The 16,229-nt window shown below is 34.0% G+C and overlaps 1 protein-coding gene across 1 annotated transcript; it reads left to right on the forward strand.

Moving 5' to 3' along the window:
• Positions 1-524: 524 nt before the first annotated feature.
• LOC111515214 (uncharacterized) lies at positions 525-13,198 on the forward strand. Its single transcript, XM_023171444.2, has 6 exons — positions 525-680; positions 1,178-1,378; positions 4,307-4,609; positions 5,580-5,735; positions 10,929-11,129; positions 12,820-13,198. The coding sequence occupies exons 1-6, from the start codon at positions 540-542 to the stop codon at positions 13,123-13,125; spliced, it is 1,308 nt and encodes a 435-aa protein (XP_023027212.2). The 5' UTR covers positions 525-539; the 3' UTR covers positions 13,126-13,198.
• The last annotated feature ends 3,031 nt before the right edge of the window (positions 13,199-16,229 follow it).

The raw sequence follows: 16,229 nt of genomic DNA on the forward strand, positions 1-16,229 counted from the left end.
AAAATAAAAGACTACAACAAGTCAGTGGTGTACTTTGTTCCCGGTGTAAGGATATTTATGATATTTTATAAATACCTTCAACTATTTTGAATACCTTAAACTTAAACTTAAACTAAGCAACTCCGGATGTATGTTCAACAGAACTTCTTTTTTGAAACGACCTAACGAATCACCCTTAGAAGTTCCGTATCGGAATTAGGAAACACCCTGTATTAGGAAAAGTAAAGGGCCTAAAATAGTACCTTGTGGGACACCATAATTCATAGTTCTTGGGGTGGTATTCATTTATATTCATTTCGAATGATCCCAGGAAGATGTCTTTAGTCCTTAGTCTCATAGCAGTGTGAGTGAATGCGCTGATGAGTTGAATTTTGTGAGAGATTTTCTGTTGTAACCCTCCGCCTATGTTGGACGATTCTCGAAAGTACTTCTTTCATCTGGTAATCATCTGTCGCTTGGTTTTAGTTTGAAGTTACAGTCTCAGTAGCCATCAATCAAGTCAGTCAGATATATTTAAACAGTCGCTAGTGATTACTGATATGACCCCCATTTTGTACGGTTTTGCAGGCAGTCCATCAGTTGGATCTGTATTATTGTGCGCCAAAGCTTTGGGCTTGAACCTGAATATAAAACCAGTCGATCTTTTCAAATTGGAACATCTTAAATCCAAATTTCTTGCAGTGAGTAGAACCACATATCTATACAGGGTGTTAATTAAGTATGTGCCATAAATGTAACAGACGATTCTTTAGGCAATTTTGAGACGAAATGTTCATATAAACATGGGTTCGCAAATCCTTCGTTTTCAAGATACAGGGTGTTGAAATAAAAAAAAGTTATTCGTAAATATCTTAAATATCCTTTAGGTACCTAATTTTGTTTGTTTGCTATAGATAATGTATCAAGGATGTTACGTACAGCGCCATCTGTCCGCGAATAGATCAAGCAATAATTCTGTCAAATACAGATCTCGAGTTTGAGAGTTACAAACAAACATACATACATACAGGTGAAACTAATATAAAGCCTGTAATAAATTGGACATATACTCTATTTCCTTTCTGGGGTTTTGTTGGATATTCACAAATTTATTGATCCGTACCACACACAAGTTATATACTGTAATCAATAATAATTATTTCACCATGACATTCAACAACCAGGATTCCTTTTTCAGCTCAATCCGCAACACACGGTTCCAGTATTGGATGACGAGGGCTTCATCCTGTCTGACAGCCATGCGATCAATGCTTATCTTGCTTCTAAGTACGGAAAGGACACATCTCTGTATCCTGTTGACATAAAACAACGAGCAATCGTGGACCAACGGCTTCATTATGATTCCAGCTCTTTGTTCGCCAGAGGATTAGTAATATCTGTAAGTAAAAATATTAGGCTTAGGAAGTCATTCAAACCACCCGTGTTTTTATAGTAATTAGGAATTGTTTTGATCATCTATACCAGGGGTCTCCAAACTTTGAAGCCTTCGGGCCACAATGATTTTTTCTGTTTGTTCCAAGGGCCAATTTCTTCTCTCAACTATATTTCTAGACCTAAGCAAACTTACGCTTTTTTTGCATTTCAATTATTATTGTGTATTGTGACACTTAACGACATCTAGTGGCGAGTAGTGGTACTATGTACTATCTTTTTCAGCTACCCGCTAGGTAGCATTAGGCGTAATTGAATATTTGGAATAACCGCGTTGGTTCGAGAAAGTTCTGGTTCTAGCTAGTGTATTCCGATCACCTCAAGATGTCAGTAATAATTGCATATAAAAAGGCTAGCGGCGCAACTACGAGTTAGTCTGCGTAGGAAAGGCGAAGAAAGCGAAACTGTCTATTGTGAAATAAAGTCCCCATGTCAATAAAAGTATTTTGATTTGACTTATTGTTTTTATGTGTGATTTGTTAGTATGGAAAAGAACCGAAAAATCGACAGTGAATGCAGAACGTTCCAAGAAAAATGGAACTTTCAGTATTTTGTGATTGAGTCCAGTATTAAGGCGCTATGTTTAATTTGTAATGAAACCATAGCTGTTCTCAAAGACTATAACATTAAACGACACTATAAATCGAAACATCTTCAAAGCTGCTCCAAGTATACAGGAAGTTTGCGGAAGGAAAAATTTGAAGCTTTGAAACGCGGACTCAAATCGCAGAAATCTTTGTTTACCAAAGCGAATACTGAACAAGAGTCTACAACTCGCGCCAACTTTTGTGTGGCTCTTGAAATCGAAAAACGGGGCAGACCATTAACCGATGGAAAAATGATAAAAGAATGCTTGATTGCAGTAGCCGAAGAAATATGCCCCGAAAAGGTAAATTCATTTAAAAGTGTCAGTTTGTCAGCAAACACCGTGGCTCGGAGGGTGCAAGACATCGCAGAAAATATATCATCTCAACTGTCTGACAAAAATGGACATCATGAGTGGTTTTCTCTAGCATTGGATGAGTCAACGGATGTGTCAGATACTGCTCAGGTGTTGATTTTTATTCGCGCAGTAGATAAAAGCTATGAAGTGTATGAAGAACTTCTTGATATTGATAGTATTCACGGCACAACTGGGGCAGATATTTTTAAGGGAGTTGAAAATGCCATCAATAAAAATAACCTTCGATGGAGAAATTTGAAATCTATAACAACTGATGGAGGCAAAAATATGTTTGGTAAAAATGAAGGAGTGGTTGCACTTGTGTCAAAGGATGTAGAAAATGATGGTGGTTCAAAACCAGTAGTCTTACATTGTATCATTCATCAATAGTCCTTGTGCGGAAAATGTTTGGATATGTCTGAAGTTCTAAAACCAGTCATATCAGTTGTTAACTTCATCAGATCCACTGGGCTGAATCACCGACAATTCCGCGAGTTTATTCAACAGATTTTGATACTCGTTTTTCAGATTTTGATGTCATTGCGAATGAAATTAAGCTTTTTCAAAATCCTTTTGATTCTGACATTGAAACCCTGGCTCCGGAAGTCCACATGGAAATTATTGATTTACGGTGCAATGATATGCTTAAGAACAAATATCAAAATTCATCCTTGTTGGAATTTTCTAAGAGTCTTCCACTGGAACAATTTGATAATTTGCATAAATTTGCTCATGGGTTGTTTTCTGTTTTTGGTACTACTTACTTGTGTGAGAAAACGTTTTCCAAGATGAAGTACACAAAGAATGTTTACAGATCTCAATTACCCGATGAGCATCTTAAATCTCTATTGATAATTGGTACAAGTAAAATTGATCCACAACTACGAAGTATTGTCGGTGGAAAATGACAATTACATAAATCTCATTAGTGTTTTTGTTTTACTGTGATTCATTTCAATTATTTGTTAGTTATTAATATGCTTAAACTTAGATACTTAAGTTAAGTTTCCTTTGTCATCATTTCTGTCGTTAAGTTTTACCTTGCAAGTAAATAAAACCGAGTAATTATCATTCTGTGTTTTCTTCTTCAACTTATCACAGCAATAGTAACAACAATTAGGTAATCATTGGCTGTCGCGGGCCATATTGATGACAGGAAATCATTGGCTGTCGCGGGCCGGATTGATGACACTGGCGGGCCGGATTTGGCCCGCGGGCCGTAGTTTGGAGACCCCTGCTATAAGCGGTTGGTCGCTCAAACCAGAGTCGCACTAAACAGTATATTTTCTCAATAACTAAATATGAAACTGAATTTGAGTAAACATTATCGTCGCTGTAAACGGATAGTCGTTATAAGCGGATTCGTTATATATGAATCCTACTGTATAGTTTAAAAAGACTAAAAAATGCGCTTTTGTAGCATACGAAATTAAAAAATGAAGAATAAATATAGTTTGAAAAAAACTAAAAAACACGCTTTCAACTGAAAAGTTGATTTTTTTTAAATGAGCGAAAAATACTAGTAATAATGTGAAAAAAGCGAGGGCGCTTTGTGCCATATTTTTTGTATATCAAGCGCCCGTCGCCTTTTTCACAATAATTTTTGTATTTTTGGTTCGTTATTGTTTTAAGCTCTCTGAAAAAATTATTTTTAACTTTTCAATTCGACGTTCTTCAAAAGCGTGTTTTTTAGTTTTTCAAACTATATTTATTTGTTCCTTTCAAAGGTTGTACTACTTGTAAACATTTTTCTGGCTCAGAGTACAATCATCGTATGCCACTGGCAACATTTCAAGGGTTTCTGAGCACTTGACATGCAAAACGTTTCTAACTTTTATGCTCCAAACTGAACATGCTGAACAGCTGAAACCGTTCAGAGTGGAGACAATGGGAAGGTCAGCCTGTTTCGTAAATATTTTTATTATTTTTCAGAAAATCATTCTCTTCGAAGGTGCCAAAGACATTCCTCAGAAGAACTTGGACTTGCTGAAAGAGGCGTTTGAGGTGTCTGAGAAATTATTGCAGAAGGAGTGGATTGCGGGTGATCAACTAACTATAGCAGATTTCAGCTTTGTAACTTCATTGACGTCTTGGAGTGTGTACATTCCACTATCAGAAAAGGAGTACCCTAAACTTGCTGCTTGGCGAAAAAGAATAGAGAACTTGCCGTACTATTATGTTTATCAGCAAAGTCTGGATACCTTCGTTAAACTCATGAAGAACAAAGTGCCTAAATGAGCGAGGATATTGGCATTAACTTTTTGTTATTATTTGAGAAATGAATGAATATATATATATATATATATATATATATATATATATATATATATATATATATATATATATATACAGGGCTTTTCATGATGAACGTTAATTAGCCGTTTCTGGCAAACTATTAAACGGATCAACCTGAACATTTCACAGTATGCATAAATTAATAATTTCCATATTTTTTTTACCAAACATGAACTTTTATAAATGCTGATAATCTTGAACTCTCTTGCACTAAAACGATCAAATTTGAAGTGAATCAATCATTCCTCAGAGCCGTAGGGGACTGTGTGGCATGGTTAAGTTGTTAGAGACTCAAGTTTCTAAGCGCACAAAAATGGAAGTTCCATTTACCGTAATTGAGGTACTGTAAACATCATTATTAGTATCATTATTCAATCCTACAGAAGTAACAATTGGCTATGGTAGCGATAATATAATATGTACATACACAAAATAATCAATGAAAGATTTTATTATTAAATATTTTTTCCTTTCATTATCATATTAATATACATAAAATTTAAGTAATAACCTAAGCTTGTCTCAAGTAAACAATTTCAATCTATCTATACTAATATAAATGATCGCGATTTTAGTGTTGAAATTCGATATTGGTATTAGGAAAAGTAATGGGCCGCACAGTACCTTGTGGGACACCATAATTCATAGTTCTTGGGGTGGTATTCATTTATATTCATTTTGAATGATCTCAGAGAAATGTCCTAAGTCCTTAGTCTTCAGCAGTTTTTGTAAATGAGATGAATTTCTGTACTGATGAGTCGAGCTCCGTGAGAACATCTCCGTTAGAACCCTCCGCCTATGGTGAACGATTCTCGAAAGTACCTGTTTCCATCCGGCAATCATCGGTCGCCTGGTTTTAGTTCGAACTTAGTCTCAGTAGCTAACAGTTAAGTCGGTCCGATATATTTAAGCAGTCGCTACTGATATGGCACCTACTTTGTACGGTATTGAGGGCAGTCCACCGGTTGGGGCTGTATTATTGTGTGCAAAGGCTTTGGACTTGAATCTGAATATAAAACCAGTCGATCTTTTCAACTTGGAACATCTTAAATCCGACTTTCTTGCAGTGAGTAGGTAATTTTAAGACGAAATGTTCTGATAAACATGTGTCCGCAAATCCTTCGTTCTCAAGATACAGGGTGTTGAAATAAAAATAAACAAAAGTTATTCGTAAATATCTTAAATATCCTTCACCTAATTTTGTTATAATTTGGCAATGGTATTCACAACATTGAGGAGCTAATTTAGCCCGAACGTGATTCAATTTATTAAATCCAGTGGCGTCTCGAGCGGGATTTGAACGAATATTTTTTACATAAAAATGTACGCCACTGACTTTTGTGCAATTTTTATTATTTCCTTGGATTGAGCAATTAGAAATACAACTTTTTTGTCTCTTGAATTTTTTTCGTATCTTGCTTAGTTTTTAACAAAAATAGTCGACCTAATTGCATATCCCCGGAACTCACAAGGAATAATATGGGGAAATAAATGTTTATTTTGGAAATTATTATTTTTCCAATTTTTCATTACTAATTATGTAACAATAACAACAAATAATAAATAACATTAACATCTAGACTAACGAATTGCACTAAATTAAGTGTTGGGACGGTTGTCATTGGGAGGCCTGCAACGGTATGAACAGTTCAAATTGAAGAAGTTGTTTTAAATGAGATTGAAGTAAATCCTCATACCAGTACTCGGAAAATAGCTGAAGAACTGAATATTACCCATGTCACAGTGTGGCAGATTTTAAGAGCCCAGCAGCTATAGGTCCTAGGTCCTTTGCTCTTTGTTATGTTTGTCAACGATATATCTGATTATATTAGGTATACAAAATTTGTGTTATACGCTGATGACTTAAAAATTTACAGATCCATCAAATCATTTGAAGATACTGATTTCATACAAAATGACATTATCTCCATATCTGCTTTCTGTAAGGATAATGACCTGGCTTTGAATGTATCCAAATGTAGAATAATAACTTTTACCAGGAAAAGAAACCCTTTCAAGAGACTCTATAACATTGATAATATTCCTATCGAGAGAGTCAATGAAATCAAGGATCTAGGTGTAGTGTTTACTTCAAACTTCAACTTCAATGAACATATTGAAAGACTGCAAGCGGAATGTTTCAGACGGCTTGGATTCATCCTCAGGACTTGTCATGAATTTACCTTTAAGACTTATAAAGTACTTTTTAATTCTTACATTCGTTCAAAACTCGAATATGCGTGTGTAATATGGTCACCCCAAACGCTGACGCATTCTGATATGCTGGAAAAGGTACAAAAACGATATCTCAGGTCAATGTATCTAAAAAAATATGGAATATACCCTTTCATGATATCCTATGTAAAACAAATGGAAGATTTTAATTTAAGCACCCTTAAAAAACGTCGAGAAAATTTTCAAATATTATTCATATTCAATTTATTACGAAACAACATTTTTCTTCCCGATGTACTCGCTTCCATCAATTTCAGTATACCAGATATCCGCCTGAGGCGAAGAGATTGCATATTTCATAACTTCAACGTAAATTCTCCAGTTGATTGCTCCTTGATAACTACAAACAAATTAGTTGAAAACACTGATATCGATATTTTAAACATTACCCCAACCAATCTCAGATCTCTGTTATTCTCTATTCAATAAGAATGAATGAATGTTACATGTTTCTTTCATTTTTACAGATATGACATATATATTATGAATTTACATACTAGCCCGTTTCTATTTCCTATATTTTTTAACACCTATTTGCAATGATTTCATATATTTCATTATAGGGATTTTATACTTATAATAATTTTATTGTCAATTGTATCTTTTTATCTATATATGTGTTAGGTTTAGTGTAGTTTAGGTACTGTGTATATGTAATTGGACTCTGTCTGTATATATTCAGGATAAATGAATAAATGAATATATCCCTACCACATGCAACGTGTCCAAGCTTTATTGCCCAGAGATTTGCTTGTAAGACTAGGTTTTTCTAATTGGTTACGAAGTAAAATAAAAAGAAATCCAGGTTTCCTAAGTCGAATATTGTTTACAGATGAAGCTTGTTTTTCTCGCAATTCAATTATTAACTTCCACAACAAACACAGTTGGGCCGTAAAACAATCCACACGCCTTGATAGAAAATAATTTTCAAGAACAGTTTTTTTTTTGATATTTGGGTTGTAATTGTCGGTGACCATCTCATTGAGCCTCACTTCCTTCCACTTAGACTTTATGAAGAAGAATACCGAAGGTTTTTAGAATTTGTTTTACCTGGACTTTTAGAAGAAATTCCAGTCATGGAAAGATTCCGTATGTGGTACATGCACGATGGTACTCCATCACACTTTAGTGTGGTGAATGAAAATCACCATAATCGCTGGATTGGGAGAGCAAGCTCACACCCATGGCCACCTCGCTCGCCCGAAATGAATCCCTTAGATTATTTTCTCTGGGGACACCTTAAAGCGTTGGTATACAAAACTGCTATTCAAAGTGAAGATGATTTACGGAATACAATCATTAATTCATGTGAGACAATAAAAAATACGCCAGGTATTTTCAGAAGAGTGCGAAATTCGATGATGCGGAGGCTAGACGGTTGTATTGAAGCCGAAGGAGGTCATTTCCAACACTTAATTTAGTGCAATTCGTTAGTCTAGATCAGTGGTCGCCAACCTCTTCAATGTGTTGAGCTACTTTGTTAATTTTGGAATAAACAGCGAGCTACCCACACGGAAGCCACGTAACGCAACGTAAATGAAATAATCCACAGTTAATTTGTCATTATATGTATTTATTTTACTGGTAATACATAATAAATATGTACTAATAATAAACTAAACTTCTTTTATAGCTGAAACTATCTCGTCTTTATTTCTAAAGTTGGCAAATAACGAATCAGCAGCTTCTAAAAACGCCTGTTTTATCATTTCCCCGTCTTCATAAGGTTTCTTTTTTTGTGCAACTATCTGGGACACACGGTACGATGCTTCAGTTGCAGCCTTATTTTTGTCGACTGTTTTCAAAAATATTGATTGTTGTCCAATTAACTGCTTTTTTAACTGTTTCAGTTTCTCCTTTCTGGCGGCAGAATGTAGTGGGAATGATTTTTCAAAATTAGAATGTACAGTTTTATGATGTCTCTCAATATTTCCTTTTTTAGCAACGGAGACCGAAGTATTACATAACAAACACACATTTTTATCTTTGTCTTCTGTAAAAATGTATTGTTCTTCCCATTCCGAATGAAAGTGGTATGTCTTTACCTTCTTACAACTGCTTACCATAATATTATTTTTGTTGTTCTCTACTAACCCAACCCCTGGACGTTGGTTACGCGTTCAGTTTTAAACTAAGCGCAATGTCGCCGCGCCGTGCGTATTTATCCCGTTCAAAGCAATCCAAATCGTTCTCGAACACTAACGCGCTGGTCCGGCTGGTCGGTTCTAGCCGATTCTAGGTTGATGGCGTCAGCGGCAGATCGCTCACCGCAACGTTGCCGCTGTTTATGTTTAATATTATGACAATTAGATTTTTTTGTGGAATTTTCGGAAGCTCCTCTGATTTTTGCAGTTTGTATTTTTTAAATTAAAATCGTTGTGAGAGCTACCAGAATTCCCTCCGCCAGCTACCGGTAGCTCGCGATCGACAGGTTGGCGACCACTGGTCTAGATGTTAATGTTATTTAATATTTGTTGTTATTGTTACATAATTATTAATGAAAAATTTTAAAAGTAATAATTTCCAAAAGAAACATACAATTCCCCATATTATTCCTTGTGAGGTCCAGGGATATGCAATTAGGTTGACTTTTTTTTCTTAAAAACTAAGCAGGATACGAAAAAAATTCAAGAGACAAAAAAACTTGTATTTCTAATTGCCTTATCCAAATAAATAATAAAAATTGCACAACAGTCAGTGTCGTACATTTTTAAGTCAAAAATATTCGTTCAAATCCCGCTCGAGACGTCACTGGACTCAATAAATTGAATCACGTTCGGGCTAAATTAGCTCCATGTTGTAGATACCATTGCCAAATTACAAAAAAAATAGGTGAAGGATTTTTAAGATATTTATGAATAACTTTTTTTTTTTAATTTTTATTTCAACATCCTGTATCTTGAGAACGAAGGATTTGCGGACCCATGTTTATGCGAACATTTCGTCTTAAAATTACCTAAATAATCGTCTGTTAAATTTATGGTACATACTCAATTAACACCCTGTATAATGACTCTTATAAATGAGTGGAAAGTTTTTAATCTTTTCCTTTTGAGGCCACTTAAAGAATAATGGTCAAATGGCCAACTCCGTTTGTGAATCAGAAGTACGAGGGTGATCTGTATCAGATGATTTTTAAATCGTTTCATTAAAAATCGTTCCATAGTTTTTTTTCTTATTGCTTAAAAACGCATCTGTTGATCAACAATTTTTTGCTACTAAATATGAATATTAAGAAACGATTTTTCTTTAATCACAATTTCCATTTCTCTTTGATATTCTGAAAAAAAGGTTTTTTCATTGATATTTTCTTTATATAATTAATAAACAATTTGTTTCAAACGAATTGATTTTTAATATATATTTTTTGAATACTTCCAGAAAAAACAACAACCATGTGTCACTTTTTGTGTAAAAAAAAATATTACATGATTTGTAAAAATGTAGAAACGTTTTTTGTTTACAACTTTTACAATTTTTTCGAGCCCTTCTTGAATTTTTTCAAAAAGTTGCTAGAGGTCATTTCCAATCAAATGAGATCAGGATCATCATTTTCGGTGCCCTTATTGGACAGAAGTTTCAAAAAAAAGGATCTTGGGACCCAGACTATAAAAGCTAATAAACTTCGTCCCCCCTTGCAGTCCAAACAGTGGACTGCAAAGGGGGGACCGGCTCCAAAAAATCAAAAACTGTTTTATTTGGCTGGAAAAGTGATGGCGACTGTTTTTGGAATAGTCATGGAGTCATTTTAAACGATTATCTTCAAAAAGGAAAATCAGTTACAGAATCATTTATTAGCATAATATATTTCATCGAATATAAATTGCATACAGTCCGTAAGTTTTCGAACAAAGTTGACTCCTTATCGAAGAATACAAATGGGCAAGTGATAGATTAGAAAGGTCAAAGATAAAATGGTTAAATCTTTCGCGGGTTCGAAATCCTTCGGTTTTTGGAAGTTTTATACTGTAATCAATATCAATTATTTCACCATGATATTTAACAACCAGGATTCATTTTCCAGCTTAATCCGCAACACACAGTTCCAGTATTAGATGACGATGGCTTCATCTTATCGGACAGCCATGCAATCAATGCTTATCTTGCTTCTAAGTACGGAAAGGACAAATCTCTGTATCCCGAAGATTTGAAAAAACGAGCAATTGTTGACCAACGACTTCATTATGATTCCAGCACTTTGTTTTCCAGAGGATTAGTAATATCTGTAAGTGAAAATATTAGGCTTAGGAATTTATTGAAACCACCTTTGTTTTTATAGTAATTAGGCATTGTTTTTAATGATATATCTGTATCTGTATAGGATATATATATATATATATATATATATATATATATATATATATATATATATATATATATATTAAGATACAGAAGTACAGCGATGACACCCTGTATATGTTTCGAAACCCACAGACTTGACAGGAAACACGTACAAAAGAGTGGGAAATTTAAATTTCAAGATTTGTGTACCAATATTTATTGAATTTCAAAAAACAGACAACCGATATAGGTTATGAATAAATGTCAGATGAAATCAAATTGATATCTGTTATGAAAAATGGAGAAATACATAATAAACTAATTGTAAATATTCAGGAATGATGAAAAATTTGAAAATTATTGTTATAGACTATTCTCTTAGATACGGACATCAAAGTGATGCTTTTGAAAAATATTTATAGTTAGACATAAGTGAGGTTAACCATTGTTAAGTAAAAATGCATCTAAATTCAAGAACAAATATGAAAATCATAGAATATATAGTTTTTCTGATATTGAAGTTGAAAATTTGTAGTTATGAAAATTGAAAGGTGGTAATTAAGGAAAGTAAGAGATTTTCAATTGTTTTGTCAACAAAAGGATTCTTCTCAAGGCGACGAAGGTGAACGCCACTAAAATATTGGTCTCCGGAAATTGGAAAGTATTATAAAGAAAAATTATAAATTGTATACAATTGTATTGAATATCAATAAGTAAAAGTAAATTGAGTGAGGACCAACCTGTTAAACCAAGTTCCAATCCGATTTCCGAAGCCCAGGTCCGAAGTTTAGAAAACTCACACCACACACCAATATTAGAGGAAAGCCAGGTATTCACCGACTCCATTTCAAGTAACATATATGCATATATTAAAGAAATTGTCCAAGAATAAAATAACAGGACAATAAAATCAAAATTTGAATCCAGAAGTCTCGGTTGCAAACCAAATGAGTTACAGTGACCCCGAATAATTAACTGACATTTCACAGACAAAGAGTGTGTACCCATATTCACACTAAATTAGTTTGGTGTAGGTTTAGAACATTTTTAGATTAGTAATTTTCTCGTTTGTTAATTTATATATATTTTTGAATTCACATTTCTACATTTCCTATTAATCATTTTTCTACATTTTGTGGCTGAATCCACCTGAGGTGTTGAGAATATTCTCTGTACACTGAGTTATAGGATTTAAACTCAACATAAGAGTCTAGCCGAATAAAATTTTCATTGAAGGACAATCTTTGCTGACTAGTTGAGAAGAAAACTCGGAATATCTTTGGGTGATCAGCAGAGCGGAGATGTACTCTTATAACACAAGTTATCCCAATATTTCGGTAAAATTTATTATCATCTTCCAGGAAAAGCTTCAACATTTGTATGATGATAGTACAATATAAAATTATCATAAAAAGGGCTCAACTTAGTGTTAGTGAGGATGGTCGAGTCGAAATCAATGTTACATTTAAACAATTGAAACATGTCAATACAATAAAACAACTCACTACATTGAAAGAGGAGAGTGAGAAGTAAAATTATTTCCTTTAGAGTGAAGTTCAATCTTCTGTTTCTGCCCTGAAAATATTTTGTTAACTTCCATTATCTCGTTGTTAATATTTTTATTATTTTTTCAGAAAAGCATTCTTTTTGAGGATGCCACAGACATTCCTCAGAAGAACTTGGACTTGCTGAAAGAAGCGTTTGAGGTGTCTGAGAAATTATTGCAAAAAGAGTGGATTGCGGGTGATCAACTAACTATAGCAGATTTCAGCTTTGTGACTTCATTGACATCTTGTACTGTGTACATTCCACTATCAGAAGCAGAGTACCCTAAACTTGCTGCTTGGCGAAAAAGAATGGAGAGCTTGCCCTACTATTATGTCTATCAGCAAAGTCTGGATAAATACGTCGAACTGATGAAGGATAAAGTGCCTAAATGAGCGAGGATGTTCGGTTGGCATCGACTTTTTGTGATTATATTGAGAAATGGATGAATAAAAGTCTACCAAGTAACTTACATTACTTTCTATTGAAAAGCGGTTCGTATTGAATAATTTTCACTAACCGAGTTTAATGATTGCCTGAAGAGTCATAGAATTAAATTTGAAGTCATGTTACAATGACGAATAGAAATCGGGGAAGGTTATCGCCGTTGTGTTCAGTTCAGAAACTGATCGCGATTTGAGTGTTGAAATTCGATATTGGTGCAGTTATGATTACTCAAAATTGTTGTTATCTGTTCAAAATGTGGCGTCCTTGGACAAGTACTGATAGTAATAACAAGTATGATAACAACGCAGAGTTTTTCCAGTGTAGTGATACCAATAGCGATGAGTTACTATATTTTTAAAGTAAAACTATAAACTACTAGCTGCTTCGCCCGCGTAGAATTTTGTTTGTCACATTGGGTTTAGTGAAAGACCATTTTAAACAAATAGTTGCAATATTTTTTCATTAACCCAAAACTTCAGGTTTCCAACTTCAAAACTGACAATTTTTGAACACCTAGGTACTTTCCTTGTGGATGGAAATGTACGATCCCCCTTCTTGATGCTTATTTACGCTATACAAAGAACCTACCTGCATAATAATAATAATAATAATATTTATTCACCATTCGTGATACATAGCGTATATATGGTAGGTCAATGATTATTTACAAAAAACATTACGTCACTTATGAATAAAATTATGGAATCAAAGCCTAAATAAAAATTATTATTTGCATATACAAAGGTATAGGTACATGTAGATATATAAAATGCTAATTAAAAAATGAATAAAAAATGTGGCAATTTTGCTTGCCGTAGTCAAATAAATATACATATGTATATATTTACATATATACATATATTTACGAACATGTACACACATATTTAAAAAAAACGATAAAATCGCCAGTCAGAACACTGAAACTAACGCAAAACAGCAAGTGAACATTTAGAACGATTATATATCTTATTATTCCTCTGTGAAAGAATCCTCTAAATATTCCTTATGACTGTAGTAACATTTGTCCAGTAATGAGTTTTTAACTTTCTTACTGAACAAAGTTGAAGAATTCAACCTCTTTATAGAAAATGGCAGTCTGTTATAAAAATTGATGGCATTATATAATGGAGATTTTTTGAAATGATCGTTCTTATGTGAAGGGACCCTCAGAGCAGTAGCATGGTGAGTATCACGACCGTAAATGCTCAAGTTCGTTATGTACAAGTCAGGGTTCCTGTGCACAAAAATGACACATTTCATTATATAAATTGCGGGTGCAGTCTTTCGAAAACGGGTCTACAACTTTCTTGGTACCCCAGGTTGAATATCAATCTTATCAGTCGTTTTTGAGAGATGAAAACTCTAGAAAATTCCTTTGCACATCCCCAAGCCATTATGTTGAAACTAATGTTATGCATTCGCAAAGTAAACATTTAGTAAACCAAACCTATCTAAACAATGTTTTAACTGTTTGATCGAATAATAAGCGGAATTGGGTTTACTGCACACTTTTTGTATGTGACTTCACCAGGTGAGATTCTCATCTAAAATAGTTCCAAAATATTTCAGGATTCTAGGTTCAGTAGCTTCGGCTGTACGTTAATATAAGAGTGTCAGTCAAGCAATAGGTTACCTACTTATACAATAGTAGCTGTTCTCCGCTGTTTTACCCGTGTTACCGTGAGAACTTACAATAATAATAATAAAAATAATAGTCATTTATTTCCTTAAGACAGTTACAAACCATATGGAAAAAGTCACTTGTTTACATTTAAAATACAATAATACTAATACTGATACTAAAAAATGTATTTCACCGCAAATTGCCAATTATATTTGAATGATTGTTTTGTCATGCAGTTTCTCATATTTGAAGGAAGAGCATTGTATATTTTAGGAGCCATATGACTGGGAGATTGTTGAGTTATTTTGAATTTTCCGAATGGAATTGAAAAATCATTCTTTTGTCTTGTATCGAAACTATGATTTTGTTTGTTCCTCACCTAAATTCCATCATTATTGTCGAATACTAGCATACTCAACTCTGATATGACTAGACAAGGTAATGTTAATATTTTCAGTCTCTTGAATATATCTTTGCATGAATCAGTCTGTGAAAGCCCCGTCATTGGTCGTAAAATTCGTTTTTGTGCCACGAAGATATCTTTTGCTAGGGTAGATAAACCCCAAAATATCACACCGTATCGTAGCCTACTTTCAACTTGTGCATAGTAGAGCTGTATCAATTGATCAATATTGAGTACATGCCGCAAATTTCTAAATTGAAAAGCAATCGAATTCAATTTTGAGATTAAAATGGGAGTGAGCCTTCCAATTGAGATTTTTATCTATTCGTAATCCTAAGAAAATTGTTTGAGCCGAACTAGTTGAGATCGATGGACTCGATTCGTTTGATTAGAATGACAACTCGTTACATTCCTTTTGGATATGGTGAAACCTCAGTGCTTGCGTTTTCGAAGTATTTAAAAACAAGTCATTTGCTGAAAACCATTCATTCAAAGAAGTCAACCCTTCATTGTATTTATCACGCAAGGAAGGGTCCATTTTTTTCAGATATGATTAACGACGTATCATCAGCGTACATTGTGAAGGATGCAGGTACAGAAAGTTTATCCAAATCATAAATATAGAAAAGGAACAGAATTGGCCCCAATATGGATCCCTGAGGAACACCGATGTCTGTTTCAGTTTGCTGTGAGAAATGAGTGTTGATGGCTACATATTGTGGACGTTTGAGTATAAATGATTTTATCCAATCTAGAGGACAGCCTCTAATACCATACTTATACAGCTTTTCCAGTAGTATGTCGTGATTGATACAGTCAAATGCCCTGCTGAGGTCATAAAAGATTCCAACAGGGCATTCTTCTGCCTCAATATATTCTATTATTTTTTAATAATAAGAAAACACCGCAGTCTTCGTAGATTTTTTGTTCAAATATCCATGTTGGTTTCTCGAAATTATATCATATTCATGACAAAATAACAATAATCTATCTAAAAAACAATACTCGAATACTTTGGAAAAAGT

Source organism: Leptinotarsa decemlineata, unplaced genomic scaffold, assembly GCF_025532065.1.
Source record: "Leptinotarsa decemlineata unplaced genomic scaffold, Ldec_3_MD MMD2_tig00001719_RagTag_RagTag, whole genome shotgun sequence".
Lineage (NCBI taxonomy): Eukaryota > Metazoa > Arthropoda > Insecta > Coleoptera > Chrysomelidae > Leptinotarsa > Leptinotarsa decemlineata.